Source organism: Lepidochelys kempii, chromosome 17 (genome assembly GCF_965140285.1).
Source record: "Lepidochelys kempii isolate rLepKem1 chromosome 17, rLepKem1.hap1, whole genome shotgun sequence".
Lineage (NCBI taxonomy): Eukaryota > Metazoa > Chordata > Testudines > Cheloniidae > Lepidochelys > Lepidochelys kempii.
Window position 1 is genome coordinate 22,677,460 of NC_136396.1, and position 20,125 is coordinate 22,697,584.

Consider the following 20,125-nt stretch of genomic DNA (forward strand, 5'->3'; position numbering starts at 1 on the left):
TAAAGACGTCCCTTGTCCAACCTTGCATCCCACCCCGTTTCCAGGGCTGTTCACAGGCCAATGGGCAGTCTGGCCAGGGGCAGAGCTAAGGCAGAGCGGTCAGGCTAAGCCTGTGGAATGACAGCGGTGATATGACCAGGGAGAACTGACCGAATCCCTGAATTGTCCATTTCCAGACTTTCTGCACAGAACTACTGCAGCTTCCCAAGCCCCAAATTGCACAAAGTGCATTTAGGGGCCGTTAACTAAACTGTTCTGCATTTATGCCCACACAACCCCTCCTTCTGTGCACTACCCTTCCCTCGTTCCTCCAGGCTCCTGCCTCCGATGTGCCTTTCTAAGAACATTTGGTCTCCCCACTCTCCTCGCCAGGGGCCCCCGTCCCCTGTTCCTCCCCTTCCCCCAAGGAACCACCCCTGACCTGGCCAGAAGCTGGCCCATGGTAAGAGCTGTCCAGGGAGCCTGGGCTGCAGTGGGGTGAGCCAGGAGACAGGTAGAGCAGCCAGGGGGAGCCTGGGTTAGTCTAAGGTGTGACACCCCTAGTAGACAGACCAACAACAGTACTTTGAGGCTGGCCCTGCTTTCATAGCCCTGATTAGCCGGGGGCGGGCACACAGAAGCTGACCTCCTCCCTGTCCCCCAGAGCCCTGGCTGGCTGGAGAGCTGGCAGGAAATCCTGCCTCTGCCGCCTGCTGCCAGCCCTTCTCCCTCCCTTCGAGAAGGGGCTGTTGGGGAGACATGTGCTGCCCCCGCAGGGACACGGCAGGGCCCAGGGGAGCCCGACCTCAGGGCTGGGAGCTTGACCCAGGGAGCTGCCCTGCGCATGTGCGAATGGGCCCTGGCCAAGCAGAAGGATCCTCTTGATGCCCGATGCGTTCAGCAGGGCCTGCCTCAGCCCAGGACTCCCGCTGGTTCCACACCCCACTCTGGGAACTCCAGTCGCAGGCACTAACAGAGTTTGCAGCCTGGGTTTCCCTCTCGCTAACCACAAACTGCCACTCTGAGCCCTCTCTCTGCCCCACTGCTGCGTCCCACCCCCCTGGAAAACCCTGACCAGGGCAGGGCTGGCGCCTGTGTCTCGGCCCCAGGCGGCGTTGCTGGGTCACAACCTCCCCGCCGAGAATTGCTGGGGCTTCACAAACGAGCGTCGGGCGAGGGGGGTGGGGGGCAGGAACCGGCTGCGATGGGTCGCACTGTCTCAGTTCCCGGGCTCCCGAAATAGAAGAGCGGGACAATTAACTCCCACGCCTCGGATCTTCCGCCCCAGAAGGATATTAGCCTTTCCCGCAGCTGCCTGACACCGCTGGCGCATATCCACTCCGCGAGCCGGCGTAACCCCAGACTCAGCCCGCCACTGCCCAGGGTGGGGCACGGGAGACACGCGGGCCCGCGCGGGCCCCTCGCTACAGGCCCCAGCGAGACTGCAAGCCCCTGACAGCGATTCCTGGCGTCTGGCCTGCGAAACCGGGGCCCGCCTTTCGGTCACTTCACCTAGGCGCCCCGCCCTGGCTTGCTGACCAGAGGGGCATGCAGCGTGCGTCACGCCGGGCTCGGGCGACGTACCGAGCGAGCAGGGCTCTCGTTTCCGGCCGGGGCGGGTTTGGGTGACGTACCGAGCGAGCAGGGCTCTCGTTTCCGGCCGGGGCGGGTTTGGGTGACGTACCGAGCGAGCAGGGCTCTCGTTTCCGGCCGGGGCGGGTTTGGGTGACGTACCGAGCGAGCAGGGCTCTCGTTTCCGGCCGGGGCGGGTTTGGGTGACGTACCGAGCGAGCAGGGCTCTCGTTTCCGGCCGGGGCGGGTTTGGGTGACGTACCGAGCGAGCAGGGCTCTCGTTTCCGGCCGGGGCGGGTTTGGGTGACGTACCGAGCGAGCAGGGCTCTCGTTTCCGGCCGGGGAGGGGGTGGGTGACGTACCGAGCGAGCAGGGCTCTCGTTTCCGGCCGGGGCGGGTTTGGGTGACGTACCGAGCGAGCAGGGCTCTCGTTTCCGGCCGGGGCGGGTTTGGGTGACGTACCGAGCGAGCAGGGCTCTCGTTTCCGGCCGGGGAGGGGTTGGGTGACGTACCGAGCGAGCAGGGCTCTCGTTTCCGGCCGGGGAGGGTTTGGGTGACGTACCGAGCGAGCAGGGCTCTCGTTTCCGGCCGGGGCGGGTTTGGGTGACGTACCGAGCGAGCAGGGCTCTCGTTTCCGGCCGGGGAGGGTTTGGGTGACGTACCGAGCGAGCAGGGCTCTCGTTTCCGGCCGGGGCGGGTTTGGGTGACGTACCGAGCGAGCAGGGCTCTCGTTTCCGGCCGGGGAGGGTTTGGGTGACGTACCGAGCGAGCGCGGCTCTCGTTTCCGGCCGGGGCGGGTTTGGGTGACGTACCGAGCGAGCGCGGCTCTCGTTTCCGGCCGGGGCGGGGTTAGGGGCCGCACGGCAAGTTGGGGAGTTTTGTTCCCTTCTCCGGCGTTGAAATGGCTGGAAAACCTCTGAGAGTGTGAGGCGGGGGCGCGGCCCTGCTGTCGCGCTGCGCGGGGAGCGGGCGGGCGGGCGGGACTCGGGGGGGTCTCTGGGCCTGTGGGGCCCCTGCTCCCGGCCGGCGCCGGGCCCTCGATCGAGCTGCAACGTCGCCGCTGGGGCCGGGCCTGTCTGGGCGGGACGCGGGGAGCTGGGCCGTGGCTCGGGCCCCGCTTGTGCGGCCGGCTGCCGGGCCAGGCGGCCCCAGTCTTCGCGCGTTGTGGCGCGTTTTCTGCTCACGCGCGTGGCTGAGGCCCTGGGCTAGAGGCTCGAGAGCTGGCGTGGAAGCAGGGGTTTCAGTGGAAATAGTGTTGCGATTTCCACCGTGCTCCTCTAGGGTAATAGCTAGAGTGGTAGTGACCTCTATCAAGAGCGAAAGTGGCCTGAGTGCTTCCAATCTTAACCCTGATTTCGGTGTCTGAAACGCTCGTTCAGTGTTTTGTTTTTTAATGGCTCTTAGAAAATTGCAGTGTGCATTGCTAATGTGATTTTGCTGGTTTTAGGGCTGTTAGGTTCTTAGCTCGGGACCAAGCGTGAAGGTGTTTTACGGGCTCCATAGCTTGTAGTGGAAATGGTGTGCAGAAGTGCTCTCTCACACTTCTTTCTATTTTTTAAAATAAGACTAAAAATGTAGGACATTTCAGAAAAAAATGGTAAAGAGAGCATTAGTATTCCATGGTTTAAACAAATAAGAGTCAATAAATGCTTGCTTTAGCTGCCCGTGCAATCCTAACTCAGCCTTTTGTGTGTGCATTTCAATACAAGTCTTAATTACATGGTCTTATGTATCATATAGTACAATATAATGAAGGCTGTAGAAAAATACTGTCAGTTATGGAGAGATGTGCATAAGGCAGCACTTGTTTTTTCCCAGTCCTTAGAGGTTGCAGGCCATCTGTCTCCTGGTAAGTCCTAAAACACATTTTCCCAGAACAGGAATCTGAGTTAAACAGTATTTAGACAGTAGTTATATTTTAGGCAGGATTTTCCACAACCTCATGGGTGAAATGTGTGTATGAATCCTTGGCTGTAAGAAAGACAGGGTCCCAATTTTTCATGTAACCAATTCAAATATTAAAGATACACAAACTCATTATGGGTGTTGTCATGTCCTTATTTCTCTCCCTAGACTGGCCTGTGGGGATGTTGAAGGAAAATTTGATATGTTGTTCAATAGAGTGCAAGCTGTTCAGAAGAAAAGTGGAGAATTTGATGTAAGATTTATATTTCTGCTTCTGCACCATGGTCTGTTAGATTAGAAGTGTTCCATTGTATAATGCCTGCCATTGGCAAGTGAAAAAAAATGACCTATGATAATGTTACATGAAGCCAAACGCTCATTGTTAGACTCCTCTAAATGTTATGTGAAAAGAATATTTGTACATAATGTGAATTAGAAGCAGTGTTTAGTATTTACATAGTGCTTTGCATCTTTAAAACATTGAACAAATACTAATACTCACAACACCTCTTTAAAGTTGGTACCACAGAGAAGTCTTCTTATCCTTATATTTACAGGTGGGAAACTGAAGCAAAGAGATGCAGTGACTTGCTCAAAGTCTCTCACTGAGGGTATGTCTACACTACGGAGACTATCCCAGCATAGCTATGGCACTGTTGCTATGCTGGCATAACCCTGTAGTATAGACCTAGCCTATGCTGGCGTAAGGGTATTTCCTTTGTTGTAAGAAAACTACCTCCCCAAGCAACATCTACACCGGGGATTAGGTTGGCATAGCTATGGCACTCGGGGTAGGGGTGGATTTTTTACACCCCTGAGTGACATAGCTATGTCAACCTAAATTTTAAGTGTAGACCAGGCCTCAATGAGTGGCAGAGCCAGAAATAGAACCAGGAATTCTGGCTTTTAGCCCCATGCTCATTGTACATTAATCAAAATGTAGAACTTGGATTATTTTGCCAAAATTGATTTTTGATTTCTGACTGAAAATTGATACAAGGATACCGGGGAAACTATTTTTCTTAAAACCTAGACATTTCTGAGTTTTTAAAAAATTCTCTGAATTGAAGAGGGTGAAAGCAAGCCGGTCTTTACTGGAAAACATTTTATAAGTTACATTTGTTATTTAAAAAAGTGAGCTAACTGACAAGTGGTGTTACCTGCAGCGTTATAGCCGTTTTGGTCCCAGGATGTTAGAGAGAGAAGGTAGGTGAGGTAATATCTTTTACTGGACCAACTTCTGTTGGTGAGAGAAACAAGCTTTCAAGCTTACACAGACCCTTTCTTCAGGCCTGGGAAACTTAGGCCAGGTGTTCACTACGTACGTACTTGGGTATAGCTGTGTTGCTCAGGGTGTGAAAAATCCACATCACTGAGCAACTTAGTTATACCGACCTTAAACCCCGTGTAGACCGTGCTGTGTTGGTGGGAGAGCTTCCACCAACATAGCTGTCAACTCTTGCAGAGGTGGAGTTATTAAGCTGACAGGAGAGCTGTCTGCCGTGGACTTAGAGCATCTTCACCAGAGGTTTGTAGCGTAGACCTGCCCTTATTCAGTGTGTCACATCTAAATACAAGGTGTGACTGAATGATCCCTTCAAATATATGTTAACTACTTACGTTAAACAAAGTGAAGTGGCCAGTTAACTCCTCTCCAGTCATAGGAAAGGATGGAGAAGCAGCTGAGGGGGAAGTTGTTAGTGCGTTATTGATTGTTGTAATAAGCCACGAATCTAGTGTCTAGCAAAGTTATGAATTTACGCTTTCAGCTTTGTCTTTTGAAAGTGTCGTGGAGGTCTCCTATGAGATTGAGGACTGATAGGTCAGATATGGAGTGATCGCTCTGTGAAAAGTGTTCACCCACTGGTGATATGGTGATTTTGTTTTTCATCGTTTTCCTGTGAGTTCATTCAAGAGCATCGTGATGATCTGGTTTCATCTACATAGTTGTTACTGGAGCATTTAATGCACTGGATGAGGTCCGCCACATGTTGTGATAATCATGTATAGGACCCATGGATCTTGAAAGATGTGTTGTGGGTGGGTATTGATCATTGTAGCAGTGGAGATATGTCTGCATGTTTTGCATCTTCTGTTCTGGCAGGGTCTGGTGCTGCTTCGAGTTGAGGTGTCCTGGTCTATGAGGAGCTTGCTTCTGATGATGCGCTTGGAGAGACTGGGGGGTTATTTGAAGGCCAGAAGTCAGGAAAGACTTTTCACAATGGGATCCCCATTCTATGTGGGTTGTGCTTGTTTGATGATACTCTGTATAGGTAGCAGTGTTGGGTGATAGGTGACAACTAGGAGTGTTTAGTTGGTGTGGGTTTACTTCTGTACTGAAGCAGGTTTTCTTGGGGTATTTGGGTGACTTGTTCCATTATGTGATCTACTTCTCTGATGGAGTGTCCTTGTTTGGTGAAGGTGGTTTTTAAGTGTATAATAGTGTTTATTCTGGACTTTCTCTTTGGAGAGTATTCTGTCGTATCTGAGTGCCTGGTTGTAGATAACAGATGTCTTGATGTGTTTGTGATGGCTACAGGATCTGTGAAGGTGGGTGTGCTGATCCCTGGGTTTCTTGTATATAGTCTGTAGGGGTTCATTGCTGAAGCTGCTTGGGGTGTCTAGGAAGTTCATGCTACTGTGGGAGTTCTCCAGAGAGAGTTTAACGGTGGTTGTTGAAGTTGTGATAGAAATCTGAGAAAGTTTAAGTTGCCTCTGCCAATGCATCTGAACCTTGGCTGCATTTTTGCCTCCCACAGCTTTTGCTAGTTTTGTTTTGGAGAGTGGAAAGTTGAAACCAGAGGATTGAAGTCAGGCGCTTAAGATGTATGCTTTGCCTTTGGTTGACTGCAGTTCAGTTGCTGGACAAGAGACAAAAGCTGCCTTTTCCTATCTCTCTCGCTGTTCTTTTCACTCTTCTTTTATGTGACTGTCTTGGGGAAACACAGTATGAGATTTTAAAAGAACCTGAGAGCTCAGACTGATGCTGTTATAAAGGAGTCTAAGGTGTTTTAAAACCCTTAATTAGTGTTGTAACAGTAAACCGTTAAATGTGGTCTGGAGTTCAGGTAGAATAGGTTCTGGCCCTTTCTTCTGTTGTAACAACCACCATTAAAATACACCAGGAAACTGTTGAAAAAATGATAGTAGATCCTGAGGTCCCAGTGGGTGGTGGTAGCTCTGATGGTGAAGCTCCCTCTGTCCCTCCCCTGCAAGCTGTCCAGGCTGCAAGCTCAAGCCAGTAACCAAGTGATATTGCCCCTCCAGAAAAGGAACGCCTTGCCCCCATCAAAATGAACTAAACAAATACACTTCGTGGTGGATTGCAGTTATCAGCACTTCATGGTGTCCTAGCAACTCTTAATTTGTTGTTATAACAACTTTATGCACTCTCCAGGAGTCTTTTGAGACTCCTTATCACAGTTCGATTAAACACACTCAGTTTGTACCACTCTCTTTGATTCTAGCTTTCACTTAATTTCATGTAACAGGTCATGGTAAAGTTCTGAAAACCTTTCTCCCACTCTGTGCATCTTGAGATATTGGTCTCTGCACATCATGACTTAAAAGGATGCTTGCAACAATGGTGGGATGCTATTGGAAAGGTTGCTAGGAAGTGTTTTCTCCTGGAAAAGACTCTGTACATAGAGAAGGAATAAGGGAGTTTCTCACAATGAAGATGTACTTGATCTTGTAATTTCAGCTGTTTTTCCCTGGATTTTTTTTGTGTGTGTGCGCTTAATAACTGCTAAGGAATTTCTCGTTTTACATACATCAAATGAAACTAAATCTCAGGCAATAAACCACTGAACCCAAATCACTGTTAATGCTGTGACAGTAAGAAAGTAATGAAAAGGATAGCCTAGGTATTTTTACATCGTAAACCTTTCCCCCTTCTTACAATGGTTCTCTTGTGTTTTTTTTTTTTTTAATGATTTTAGCTGCTTTTGTGTGTTGGGAACTTCTTTGGCTCTACTTCAGAGACAGAGTGGGAGGAATACCGGACATGTGCCAAGAAAGGTAAGGAAAGGGCCTGTATATTAGATGACTATAACCCAGTGGGATGTTATTAGCACATATTCTAATTACATGGCAGTGGTGAATAGTGGGGTGTCACACCTATGCAATTGTATAGCCTAACTTACATTTATTCAAGTTTTTACATTTTTTTTGTTTGTTTTGTTAGAAGATGATGATTTTTTTTTTAACTTGTGATTTGTCAATCTGTTTGGATTGAAATTCAGATTAAATTAGAAATTCACAAAAACTGCATTTTTTTTTAATTAAATAAAACTACCTGAAACTTGCTGAATATGTACAAAAATTGTCAGATCATGTTTTGGATTCAAAACTGATTATACAAAGAAAGAATTATAAGTAGTTATTGAATGGAACTGATTATCTCTGGTCAGTTTGTCCTTCAAGATTTTGGAACTGGTAGTTCTCATCCTCTCACACCTAGGTAGTTTTTATTAATAGATTGGAAGAGGGGAAACAAGCTTTCCTGCTTTTTCATCTCCCAGTAGGTTTCATTGAACTTGTCATTGAATTGAGCTATTTGAATGAACTGAAATAAAGAAAATATTCTCTCTGCACCTGCAGAAGTGGCTACTGCTGTGAGAAGCTGATTTAGCATTTTAGCAAGTTCCAGGTGCTTAGCCAGTGACTCCCACCAGTTCAGTAGTTTAATGTTCTTTATAACTTGGGAGAAATTATGCACTGCTTATTTTTGGTATTTAATTTAAATTATTTTAACAGATTGATAAATTTTGACCTTAACATAGGCTGTCAGTTTCAGATTTAATTTTAATCTGATTTAAATAAAATTCAGTTTATTTTTTTAAAGTGGCTATCCACTTCGTTAGGCATGTACAGTATAAGCTTTTTTATCCAGGATGTTGCGGGAATGGGGCATGCCAGTAAGTGAAAAATGCCGGTTAACTAAGGGGGAGGGAGTTTGGGTGTGGGAGGGGGCTCAGGGCAGGGGGTTGGGCAGGAGTTTCGGGGTGCTGCATCCGGGAGAGGGGGGCAGGGGCGATCTGTCCGGGGTAATCCTCGGAGGAGGCACGGCAGATGGCTTTGTGTGCTGCCCCTGCCCCAAGTGCTGGCTCCGCTGCTCCCGTTGGCTGAGACAGCTGAGAGTTTTGCCTTCCAGCTAAACTTTGTTCTGTTGTTACCTCATTTCCTTGATTCAGCCCCACTCTGTTCTGCTTCATCTCTCTGTCCTGTCTAGTGTGTAAGTTGTAGTCTCTGGAGTAGGAACTCTCTTCTTAAGGCTTGTACAGGCAAGTAACAATCACAAAGGGGTTTGTTCTTGATTGGATTTCCTGGGTGCTTCCATAATATATTGATCATTTTTTCTAAGCTGGGAAAGATGGTGATTGACCCTTTTCACATCAAACCTTTCTAAAGAGGTTAGCAGCAGTATTGGAAGAGATTGAGTCTTCACCTATCACATGTTATGGAGAGGTTAAACTCAGTCTTCTGAGGGCAGGGAGATCTCAGCAGAGGAACCTCAGATCTGGACTGACTTACCCCCATTCACTCTTAGACCTGGCCAACACACACAGTTGTGTGGATATAAGTAAAGGTGTCATTTTATTTTCAGTAGGTGAAGTGATGCAACTTTGTTCACTCTGGACACTTACAGTGGTTTAAACCTGGTTTATCTGTTTAGCTTATGGCGGTACATTTTTATAGGTGAAAGCTAAACTGATGAGTCCACACACAAATTGCACTGTTTTAACTAAACAAATGTAAGTGAAACTGGTGCAAGTTGTGTGTATAGGCAAGCTTTTAGTTCTTAGGGCCAAAGCTTAATGAGCTCCTAGGTGTCATGCAAGTTTTGATTATTTACACTGGCTTTTCTTGATGGGGGAGATTTACAGTTGATGGGGGAAGGGATTTGAGAATCATTTAATCTTGTTGGCATTATCCGTGAAAATGTTCTTAAGGGACGCAGTCAACTTGAAATCTACCCAATTAAAAAAAAAAATCTGTACTTAAATATACTCTACTAGTATGTACTATAATGTTCAATTTAGGTGTTTGCTTTTTTGTTAGTTTTTTTAACTGGTGATTAATAAATTTCAGTGAAACGGGCAGGACCTAATAAACTCAATTTCTGGGTCCAAAACTATAGTACATTTCCTCTGTAGTGAGTCTTTACTTCATAATAGTAAATACAGAATTGAATAAATGTCACAGTTCTGAAACAAGTGAACTAATTGTGTGTGTTTCTTCTCCAGCTCCTATTCCAACGTATGTCTTGGGTGCCAATAACCCGGAAACCGTACATTATTTTCCAGATGTCAATGGCTGTGAACTAGCCGAGAACATTACATACTTAGGTAATGGTATAGATTTTATTTCTGTGTTGTGACTCCGATCTGCTTTTTAGGGGAGTATTAAAATATTGCTGTAGTAGTGCCTTAATTTAGGTTGTGACGGCCCTTTCATTCCAAACTTCACTTGATCATTTCTTCACTTGTTGATACCTTTCGCTGAAATCATTTCAGCGAATCTCTCGTACTGAGTCTCAGGCCCAAGATGAATTGTTTTTGAAACCTTAGTAAAATCTATTCTGCTTTTTTTTTTAGATGAGCAACATAAAAAGACATCGTTTGTACTTTTACAACATTTTCAACTTTTTCGGAGCTCAACAGAGCTGTTTGGGTTGTCAACCTGAGCTTGTTGGGCAAGTTTCAATGAAGTCGTCAACTTTGGGGAAAAAATTGTTGGGAAACAAGTTAATGGCAAAAGAACAGTATGCATTGCATTTATGCAGTATGAATTTTCCTTCCTAATTCAGCTATGCATTTATTGTATGTTCATGCAACAGAACTGTGCAAGAGTTAGTCTACCACAGCTAGCATGAATCCAGCTAGTGTGAACTACAACACCTGTGAAGACAATGCAGCATAGACTTCAGAGTGGGCTAGCAGTCAGGCTACTTACCTTGGGCCAAACTGGGCTTGTACGACCTCTACTGGAGCTTTCCCTGCACTGTTTTCACTGCTGTTGTTACCCAGGCTAGCTGGATTCAAGCTAGTTCAGGTAGGCTAGTCCATATACAGAAGATAAGAATGGCCATACTGGGTAATACGGTGGCCAGTGCCAGATGCTTTAGAGGGAATGAACAGAACAGGACAATTATTGAGTGATCCATCCACTGTTGTCCAGTTCAAGCATCTAGCAGTCAGAGGCTTAGTGATACCCAGAACATGGGGTTGCGTCCCTGATCGTCTTGGCTAATAGCCATTGGCGGATTTATCATCCGTGAATTTACCTAATTCTTTCTTTTTTGAACCGAGTTATACTTTTGGTTTTCTCAACATCCTCTGACCTCTGTTCTTGTGTTATGTGAAGGTGTCATAAATATAAAGGGAAGAGTAAGCCCCTTTAAAATCCCTCCTGGCCAGAGGAAAAATCCTCTCACCTGTAAAGGGTTAAGAAGCTAAAGGTAACCTCGCTGGCACCTGACCAAAATGACCAATGAGGAGACAAGATACTTTCAAAAGCTGGGAGGAGGGAGAGAAACAAAGGGTCTGTGTCTGTCTGTATGCTGCTTTTGCCGGGGATAGACCAGAAATGGAGTCTTAGAACTTTAGTAAGTAATCTAGCTAGGTATGTGTTAGATTATGATTTCTTTAAATGGCTGAGAAAAGAACTGTGCTGAATAGAATGACTATTCCTGTCTGTGTGTCCTTTTTGTAACTTAAGGTTTTGCCTAGAGGGATTCTCTATGTTTTGAATCTAATTACCCTGTAAGGTATCTACCATCCTGATTTTACAGAGGTGATTCCTTTACTTCTATTAAAAGTCTTCTTGTAAGAAAACTGCATGCTTTTTCATTGTTCTTAGATCCAAGGGTTTGGGTCTGTAGTCACCTATGCAAATTGGTGAGGATTTTTACCAAACCTTCCCCAGGAAGTGGGGTGCAAGGGTTGGGAGGATTTTGGGGGGAAAGACGTGTCCAAACTACGTTTCCCAGTAAACCCAGTTCAAGTTTGGTGGTGGCAGTGGAGATCCAGGGACAAAGGATAAAATTAATTTGTGCCTTGGGGAAGTTTTAACCTAATCTGGTGAAAGTAAGCTTAGGAGGTTTTCATGCAGGTCCCCACATCTGTACCGTAGAGTTCAGAGTGGGGGAGGAACCTTGACAGAAGGGGTAAATAACGTTTCCTTTTTCACTTTCTCCGCACCACTCATGATTGAATAAACCTCTATAATATCACCCCTTAGTTGTCTCTTTTCCAATCTGAACAATACCAGTTTTTTTAATCTCTGCTTATATGGAAGCCGTTCCACACCCTTAATCATTTTTGTTCCTTTTCTATGTACCGTTTCCAATTCTAATATATATTTTTTGAGAGGGGACAACCAGAACTGTATGCAGTATTCACGGTATGGGTGTTCCATGGCTTTATATGGTGGTGGTATGACATTTTCTGTCCTCTTATCTATCCATTTCCTAACGTTTCCAAACATTCTGTTAGCTTTTTTTAACTGAGGCTGCGCATTGAGCAAATCTTTTCAGAGAACTATGCACAGTGACTCCAATATCTCTTTCCTCAGGGGTAACAGCTAATTTATACCCCATCATTTTGTTTGCATAGTTGGGATTATGTTTTCCAAAGTGCATTAGTTTGTATTTATCAGCACTGAAGTTCATCTGCCATTTTGTTGCCCAGTCACCCAGTCTTATGTGATCCCTTTGTAATTCTTCACTGTCTGCTTTGGACCTGATTACCTTGGGTAATTTCGTATCCTCTGCAAACTTTGCCACCTTATGTTTACCTCTTGTTCCAGATCATTTATGAATATGTTGAACAGCACTGGTCTCAGTACAGACCCTTGGGAACCCCTCTATTTATCTCTTGCCACTGTGAAAACTGATTATTGCTACCCTTTTGTTTCCTGTCTTTTAACCAATCCAGGAAAGGACCTTCCCTCTTATCCCAAGACTGCTTACTTTGCTTATGAGCCTTTGTTGAGGGATCTTGTCAAAGGCTTTTTCTAAGCCAAGTATACTATATCCACTGGATTACCTTTCTCCACATGTTTGACCCCCTCAAACAATTCTAATAGATTGGTGAGGCATGATTTTCCTTTACAAAAGCTGGGTTGACTTTCCCCAACAAATCATGTTCATCTGTGTGACTGACATTTCTGTTGTTTTAGTATAGTTTCAATCAATTTGTCCAGTACTGAAGTTAGGCTTACGGGTCTATGTAATTGCAAGGATCCACCTCTGGAGCCTTTTAAAAACAGGTGGCATTACGTTAGCTACTCTCCAGTCATCTTGTACAGAGGATGATTTAAGCAATAGGTTACATACCAAAGCTAATATTGTAGTTCTACCATTTCATATTTGAGTTTCTTCAGAACTCTTGGGTGATACCTTTTGGTCCTGGTGACTTATTACTGCCGAATTTATCATTCGTTCCAAAACCGCTTGGATCAGATCCCATGCGCTTCTTAGGACTGTATCATGAACTGCCTCTCCCCTTGTGGGTTCCAGAACTAGCTGCTCCAAGAAGCCGTCATTGATGGTGTCTAGAAATTTTATCTCTGCATCCCACCCTAAGCTGACATATACTAGGTGGGTATGGGGGTTGTTGGAATCCCCCATTGTTATTGTGTGTTCTATTTTTGTCACCTCTTTAATCCCCCACAACATTTTAAATGGGAAGGGTTTCTAGTCATTGAGCCAAATCCTGGAGTCCTGACTGCAATTAATGCATTACCAGAGCCAGTCAGTTTCCTCATAAACAAAAGACTGAATAAATAAGCAAGGACTGCAAAACTTGGCCTCCTGTTAGCATGACACATTTTAGTAGTTTCTTACAATACTTAATTTCATTTGTGTTTTACTACAGGTCGTAAGGGTATTTTCAGTGGCACTTCAGGACTGCAGATTGCCTACTTGAGCGGTACAGAATCCCTGAGTGAGCCAGCTCCTGCCTACAGTTTCAGCTCCAAGGATGTCTCAGAACTGAAAATATCTTTATTATCTACTCCAAAATTCAAAGGCGTTGATATCTTGCTGACATCCCCCTGGTCCAGAGGTGTAGGGAATTTTGGAAATAAACCTGTAAGTATTCAAATTCAGTTGAAATGGATTAAATGTGCAGTTAACTAATACTCTGACTTCCACTCACTGTAGCTGTTTGTAGACTGAAAAAAAACAACTTTAAAAATGGTTTGTCTGACTGGTTTCTGTTCTTAGGATGCTTATCTTGGCTCTTGAATTGGGTAAGTAGGGCCCATAGTGTGTTCTTGAGTTCAGACAATAAGCTGTCTATCTTTCCCGTGGACTGATTGTTTTCCACACTAGGATTGTTTGTGGTACAAATTGAGCCATTTTTAATTCCAATTAATCCTTTGAATCTTTTACTAGCTGACTTGCAGATCTTGTAATTTCTTCAGTTTCATGTGTCTGAAGTGTGCTGAATAATCTGATTTCACCCACAGGCCTCTTTCAGACTCCTTGTAACAGCAGCTTACCTTTCCCTAGTGATGAGGCACATCTGCTACCTCAGTTTCTCCACTATCAGTGGTCTTCTATGGGCAACATTGCTGTGGTGCTCTTGACCCTCTGGTTAAAAGTTAGTCTCTCTTCTGGGGACAGCCAAAAGTCCAACTAAACAAATAAGACCTTCCAGCCCTCTCTGGGCTCTGAATAGTTCTTTGCCTCCTCCAAGAGCTCAATAGTCCCTTATCCTTCTTAGGGCACTTTTGACTTTTTGTTGTCAGTGCAGGAGTATATACCCGCCACCCACAGGTAGGACTCTTCTGCTCTGGGTTGTGGCCCTAACCACCTGCTTCACTTTCCCTCAGCCGTTTCCTGCATGACCTGTTGTTTGTCAGTCTGCTGCCTCTGGAGAGTCTCACTCTGCTCTCTCTCAGCACCTCCTGCTCCCATGGTCTCTTCTCTGCTGTGTGGAGGTCAGTGGAGTCTCTGTTGGTCCTTTCCCAGGCCCCACTTCCTGGAGAACCAGCTAGCATAGTGCTGCTCCTGCTAGCTTTCTTTTCGCTGAGCACAAACTGCCTTTTATAAGTCCCAGCAGGCCTGGCTGTCAATCACATGGTCTCCGGACACTGTCCAATGATCTGGGTGGTAAACTAGGCACAGGTGAGGCTGGACACAGACTCTTAAAGGGCTAGCTCACCCTGTGATGCTACTGAAGTTTATATACCTCTTACCCTGAGTAAAGGTCATTAATTGTCACTCAACACGTTTTTCCTGCCCTGCTGACTTTTCCGTTACATGTCTGTAGTCAATGCAGGAAGCATCCACTATAGAGTTGAGTTCCAACTTCCAGTCAAGCTCCCATTTTCAGTTGCTGTTATTGTTTTCAAACACATTTTGGTGGGGGAAATTTCATGGTTGGTGTTGGTTAAAGAATGGGTGTGGTGATGGAGGCTATTGGAAGTGGAGGACGAACATTTGAGCAAAAGTGTTCAGATTTGTATTAAGTGAACATGGGGAAAATAATTTCCCCCATATGTTCTAAACACAGATTTTTCTCTCTGAACACTTAAAGTCTAAAACCAGAAACTTTGTACTTGTTGTATTTGGAGATCTTGTTTATATTAACAAAGTAATCAAGGTTTGAAGAAATAGTTTGATTTACTATTTTTAAAGGTTTGCATTTTTAATCTGTGGCCCCACAAATGGTTTGCTGGCAGAGAGTCCCAGCCTGACTTACCTAGATGGTTATTTGGGCTGGTGCTTGTGGTAGTGATGGGGAGGGCATGGGGCGAGGACATTTGTGGGGGCTGGGGAGCTCTCATGGATGGGGATAAGAAGGGGGAGCATAGATATTCCCCAGTCTCTTGTTTGTTCATGAAGGGTGTCCAATGGAGAACAGGGCTGAGTGGAGGAAGAGAGGAGGGGCTGGGGGGCAGCTAACTAGGGGGGGATATGGAAGAGTGTGTGTATCTGGAGATTATATCTAGCCACTCACTGCCAGGGCTTCTGAGCTCTGTGCCAGAGCTTTCCCTGTGTTTAAAAAGTACGATCTCTGGTAGCTGGAAGAGCTGGCTCAGTAGCTGAGCTTTTGAAGCCCCACTGCAAGCCATATCTATGGGAGAACTCTGGCTTGAACGTGCTGCTGTTCAGCAGAGGTACAAAGCACTACATTTCTAAAATACACAGAACAAAGAAACTCTGTGCTGAACCATTTTTCTCTGCATTGCAAACCCACAGGATTTTAGAATAATGCTTTATTTGCATTTCATAGGGAGAAATGGATACTAAGAGATGTGGATCTGTGTTAATATCTAATCTAGCCACAAGTCTGAAGCCAAGATATCACTTTGCTGCATTGGAGAAGACCTATTATGAAAGACTTCCTTATAGGTATGTAGGACCTTGAGTAACCACTCTTATTTTATAAGAAAGTTTGGTTTTCTAGTGCATATGGGAAGGAATTCTAAAATTATAATGTACTAAACCCACATTATAGTTTGTAAATACCTTAATTTATTCCAGTGTACACCCTGACTTCATCTCAAGCATATTTTGTGGCCATAACTGCCATCTGCACTAGGAAGTTGACCCATTGCTGATAATAGATGTCAGCAATACATCCCCACAAACTTATGTTGCAAATAGAATAACTGCTACTGTGGATTTCACAAAACACGTTTCCTCACCAAAAGGTCATGGCAGCATTCTACATGGTTGGAGACAGATGAAGTTAGGTATACTGGCCACTACAGGGAAGAGAAGCAGGAGGAATTACACATACCTGGAAGTTTCCTATCGATACCAGGTTCTCATTGGACCTGCTGGAATTTCCACAAAGGGAAGGGAGAGATGTATTCAGCACTGGTGAGGCCACATCTGGAGTACTGCATCCAGTTTTGGGCCCCCCACTACAGAAAGGATGTGGACAAATTGGAGAGAGTCCAGTGGAGGGCAATGAAAATGATTAGGGGGATGGGGCACGTGACTTATTAGGAGAGGCTGAGGGAACTGGGCTTATTTAGTCTGCAGAAGAGAAGAGTGAGGTGGGATTTGAGAGTAGCCTTCAACTACCTGAAGCGGGGTTCCAAAGAGGTTGGAGCTAGGCTGTTCAAAGTGGTGGCAGATGACAGAACAAGGAGTAATGATCTCAAGTTGCAGTGGGGGAGGTCTATGTTGGATATTAGGAAAAACTATTTCACTAGGAAGGTGGTGAAACACTGGAATGCGTTACCTAGGGAGGTGGTGGAATCTCCATCCTTAGCGGTTTTTAAGGCCCAGCTTGACAAAGCCCTGGCTGGGATGATTTAGTTGGTGTTGGTCCTGCTTTGAGCAGGGGGTTGGACTAGATGACCTCCTGAGGTCTCTTCCAACTCTAATCTTCTATGATTCTGTGTATGGGACATATGTATGGGTGGCAGCTCGGCCCAGCCTATGAGAAAATCAAGCTTACCGGCAGAGTGTTCTCCAATTTTCCAAGGAAGACAGACAATCCTTGTTGGGGATTCAATACTAAGAAGAACTGAAATAGTGTTCTGCAAAGGACAGGAGGACAACCAAAATGTGTGCTACTTTTCCAGAGCCAAGACATGAGATGTTTCAGAGTAGCAGCCGTGTTAGTCTGTTTTCGCAAAAAGAAAAGGAGGACTTGTGGCACCTTAGAGACTAACAAATGTATTTGAGCATAAGCTTTCGTGAGCTACAGCTCACTTCATCGGATGCATTCAGTGGAAAATACAGTGGGGAGATTTATATACACAGAGAACATGAAACAATGGGTGTTACTATACACGCTGTAACAACAGCAGTCACTTAAGGTGAGCTATTACCAGCAGGAGAGTGGCGGGGGGGTCACATAAACACCACCCTATATTGGAAACCTGCTGACCCCTATTCCTACCTACATGCCTCCAGCTTTCACCCAGACCACACCACACGATCCATTGTCTACAGCCAAGCTCTACGATACAACCGCATTTGCTCCAACCCGTCAGACAGAGACAAACGCCTACAAGATCTCTATCAAGCATTCTTACAACTACAATACCCACCTGCTGAAGTGAAGAAACAGATTGACAGAGCCAGAAGAGTCCCCAGAAGTCACCTACTACAGGACAGGCCCAACAAAGAAAATAACAGAACGCCACTAGCCATCACCTTCAGCCCCCAACTAAAACCTCTCCAACGCATCATCAAGGGTCTACAACCTATCCTGAAGGACCACCCATCACTCTCACAAATCTTGGGAGACAGGCCAGTCCTTGCTTACAGACAGCCCCCCAACCTGAAGCAAATAATCACCAGCAACCACACAACAAAAACACTAACCCAGGAACCTATCCTTGCAACAAATCCTGTTGCCAGCTGTGTCCACATATCTATTCAGGGGACACCATCATAGGGCCTAATCACATCAGCCACACTATCAGAGGCTCGTTCACCTGCACATCTACCAATGTGATATATGCCATCATGTGCCAGCAATGCCCCTCTGCCATGTACGTTGGTCAAACTGGACAGTCTCTACGTAAAAGAATAAATGGACACAAGTCAGACATCAAGAATTAGAACATTAAAAAACCCGTCGGAGAACACTTCAGTCTCTCTGGTCACTCGATTACAGTCCTAAAAGTGGCAATTCTTCAACAAAAAAACTTCAAAAACAGACTCCAACGAGAGACTACTGAATTGGAATTAATTTGCAAACTGGATACTATTAACTTAGGCTTGAATAGAGACTGGGAGTGCATGGGTCATTACACAAAGTAAAATTATTTCCCCATGTTTATTCCCCCCTCCCCCCCACTGTTCCTCAGACGTTCTTGTCAACTGCTGGAAATGGCCCACCTTGATTATCACTACAAAAGGTCGCCCCCCCCCCCCGGCTCTCCTGCTGGCAGTAGCTCACCTTAAGTGATCACTCTCGTTACAGTGTGTATGGTAACACCCATTGTTTCATGTTCTCTATGTATATAAATCTCCCCACTATATTTTCCACTGCATGCATCCGATGAAGTGAGCTGTAGCTCACGAAAGCTTATGCTCAAATAAATTTGTTAGTCTCTAAGGTGCCACAAGTACTCCTTTTCTTTTTAAGACATGAGATGTTAATCCAAGATTGAATAAGCTTTTTAAGTCTATGGGGAAGGATCCATTGGTGGTGATTCAAATTGGCAGTAACAGCACAGTGTTGGGAGATATCTCGGAGATGGTAGATGAACTCAGTGAACTTGAAGCATGCTGAAGAAGAGTGTCCAAACAATCTTCTTTGAGATCCTTCATGTCCCATGAGCAAAGGAAGGCAGAAGAGTCTGGATGTGAATTGCTGGGTAGGAGAGCTTTGGTTTTGTGGAATGTTGGTCCATGTTCTACAGGTAGAGGGATCTGTGTATTTTGTATAGCCTTCACCTCCAATCTCCTGGAGGGTTGGGTTGGCTAAGTAGCCAGGAGGGAGTTAAACTAATAGTAAAAGGGGATGGTAAAAAGATGGAAGATATGAGTGCTTAAAAACTGAGATGTTGAGAGCAAAATTAGGGAAGGAGCCAAATGACATGAAGAGGAGAAATTTTTGAGTTGAATTCTTGAAATTCTTCTAATTCTTGGAGCCTGAGTAACACACAAGAGGAACTGGGATTGCTCATTTATGAGCATAAATTTGATCTAGCTGATATAAATGAAACCTGGTTGGATGATTCCCAAAATGAAATGTTAAAACCAGTGGTTGTAACCTATTTGGGAGGATCGTGTGAACAAAAGGGGAATGCGAGTAGCACTTTGGGGGGTCGGGAGGTGGGAATGGCATAACCGTTGTCTGCATCACTGATCATTCAGAAGGAAAAGATCTTGATTGCTTATGGATCTATGTCCTAATAGATAAAGAACAAGACGGGGTACTAGTTCGTCTCTGGTACAGGCCACCAAATCACACATGGAATAAGATGATTGCTTCCTCATGGACCAATCTATAATGTGTAAAGAGAAGAGAAAAATATGTGATTATGGGGGACTTCAGTTTGAGTGACACATGCTGGAGGTCTCATGCTACCAATACTAAAATGTCCTTGGATTTTGTAAATATTACAAATAGCTAGCGTGTCGATTAATCTCTGTTAACTCACACGATTAATTTTTTAAAATTAATCGTGATGAATCTCAGTTTTAATCACACTGTTAAACAATAGAATACCAATTGAAATTTATTAAATATTTTGGATGTTTTTTACATTTTCACATGTATTGTATTCTGTGGTGTAATTGAAATCAAAGGTATATTTTTGATTACAAATATTTGCACTGTAAAAATGATAAAAGAAATAGTATTTTTCAATTCACCTCATACAAGTACTGTAGTGCAATCGCTTTGTTGTGAAAGTCCAACTTACAAATGGTGTGTATATATATATATTTTTTTGTTACATAACTGCACTCGAAAAGAAAACAATGTAAAACTTCAGAGCCTACAAGCCCACTCAGTCCTACTTCTTGTTCAGCAAATCACTAAGACAAGTTTGTTTAAATTTACAGGCGATAATACTGCCCACTTCTTATTAACAATGTCACCAAAAAGTGAGAACTGGCATTTGCATGACACTTTTGTAGCCAGCATTGCAATGTATTTACATTCCAGTTATGCTAAACATTCATATGCTCCTTAGAAATTTGGTTGCTAAAGATAATAGTGTTGACATCATACAC

General features: G+C 44.9%; 1 protein-coding gene across 7 annotated transcripts in view; it reads left to right on the plus strand.

The window, feature by feature from the left end:
- Positions 1-2,237: 2,237 nt before the first annotated feature.
- Positions 2,238-20,125, plus strand: part of CWF19L1 (CWF19 like cell cycle control factor 1) — a 55,359-nt gene continuing 37,471 nt past the window's right edge. Inside the window, exons 1-6 of one of the 7 annotated variants that reach the window (XM_073315855.2) lie at positions 2,238-2,475; positions 3,625-3,709; positions 7,398-7,476; positions 9,705-9,806; positions 13,338-13,552; positions 15,705-15,823. In XM_073315855.2, coding sequence (XP_073171956.1) covers positions 2,453-2,475; positions 3,625-3,709; positions 7,398-7,476; positions 9,705-9,806; positions 13,338-13,552; positions 15,705-15,823 — 623 coding nt within the window. In that variant the 5' untranslated portion in view covers positions 2,238-2,452. Of the gene's footprint in view, positions 2,476-2,539; positions 2,834-3,624; positions 3,710-7,397; positions 7,477-9,704; positions 9,807-13,337; positions 13,553-14,298; positions 14,407-15,704; positions 15,824-20,125 lie in introns of those variants that run through there. The other 6 variants (XM_073315851.2, XM_073315848.2, XM_073315849.2 and 3 more) reach the window with 6 other exon arrangements.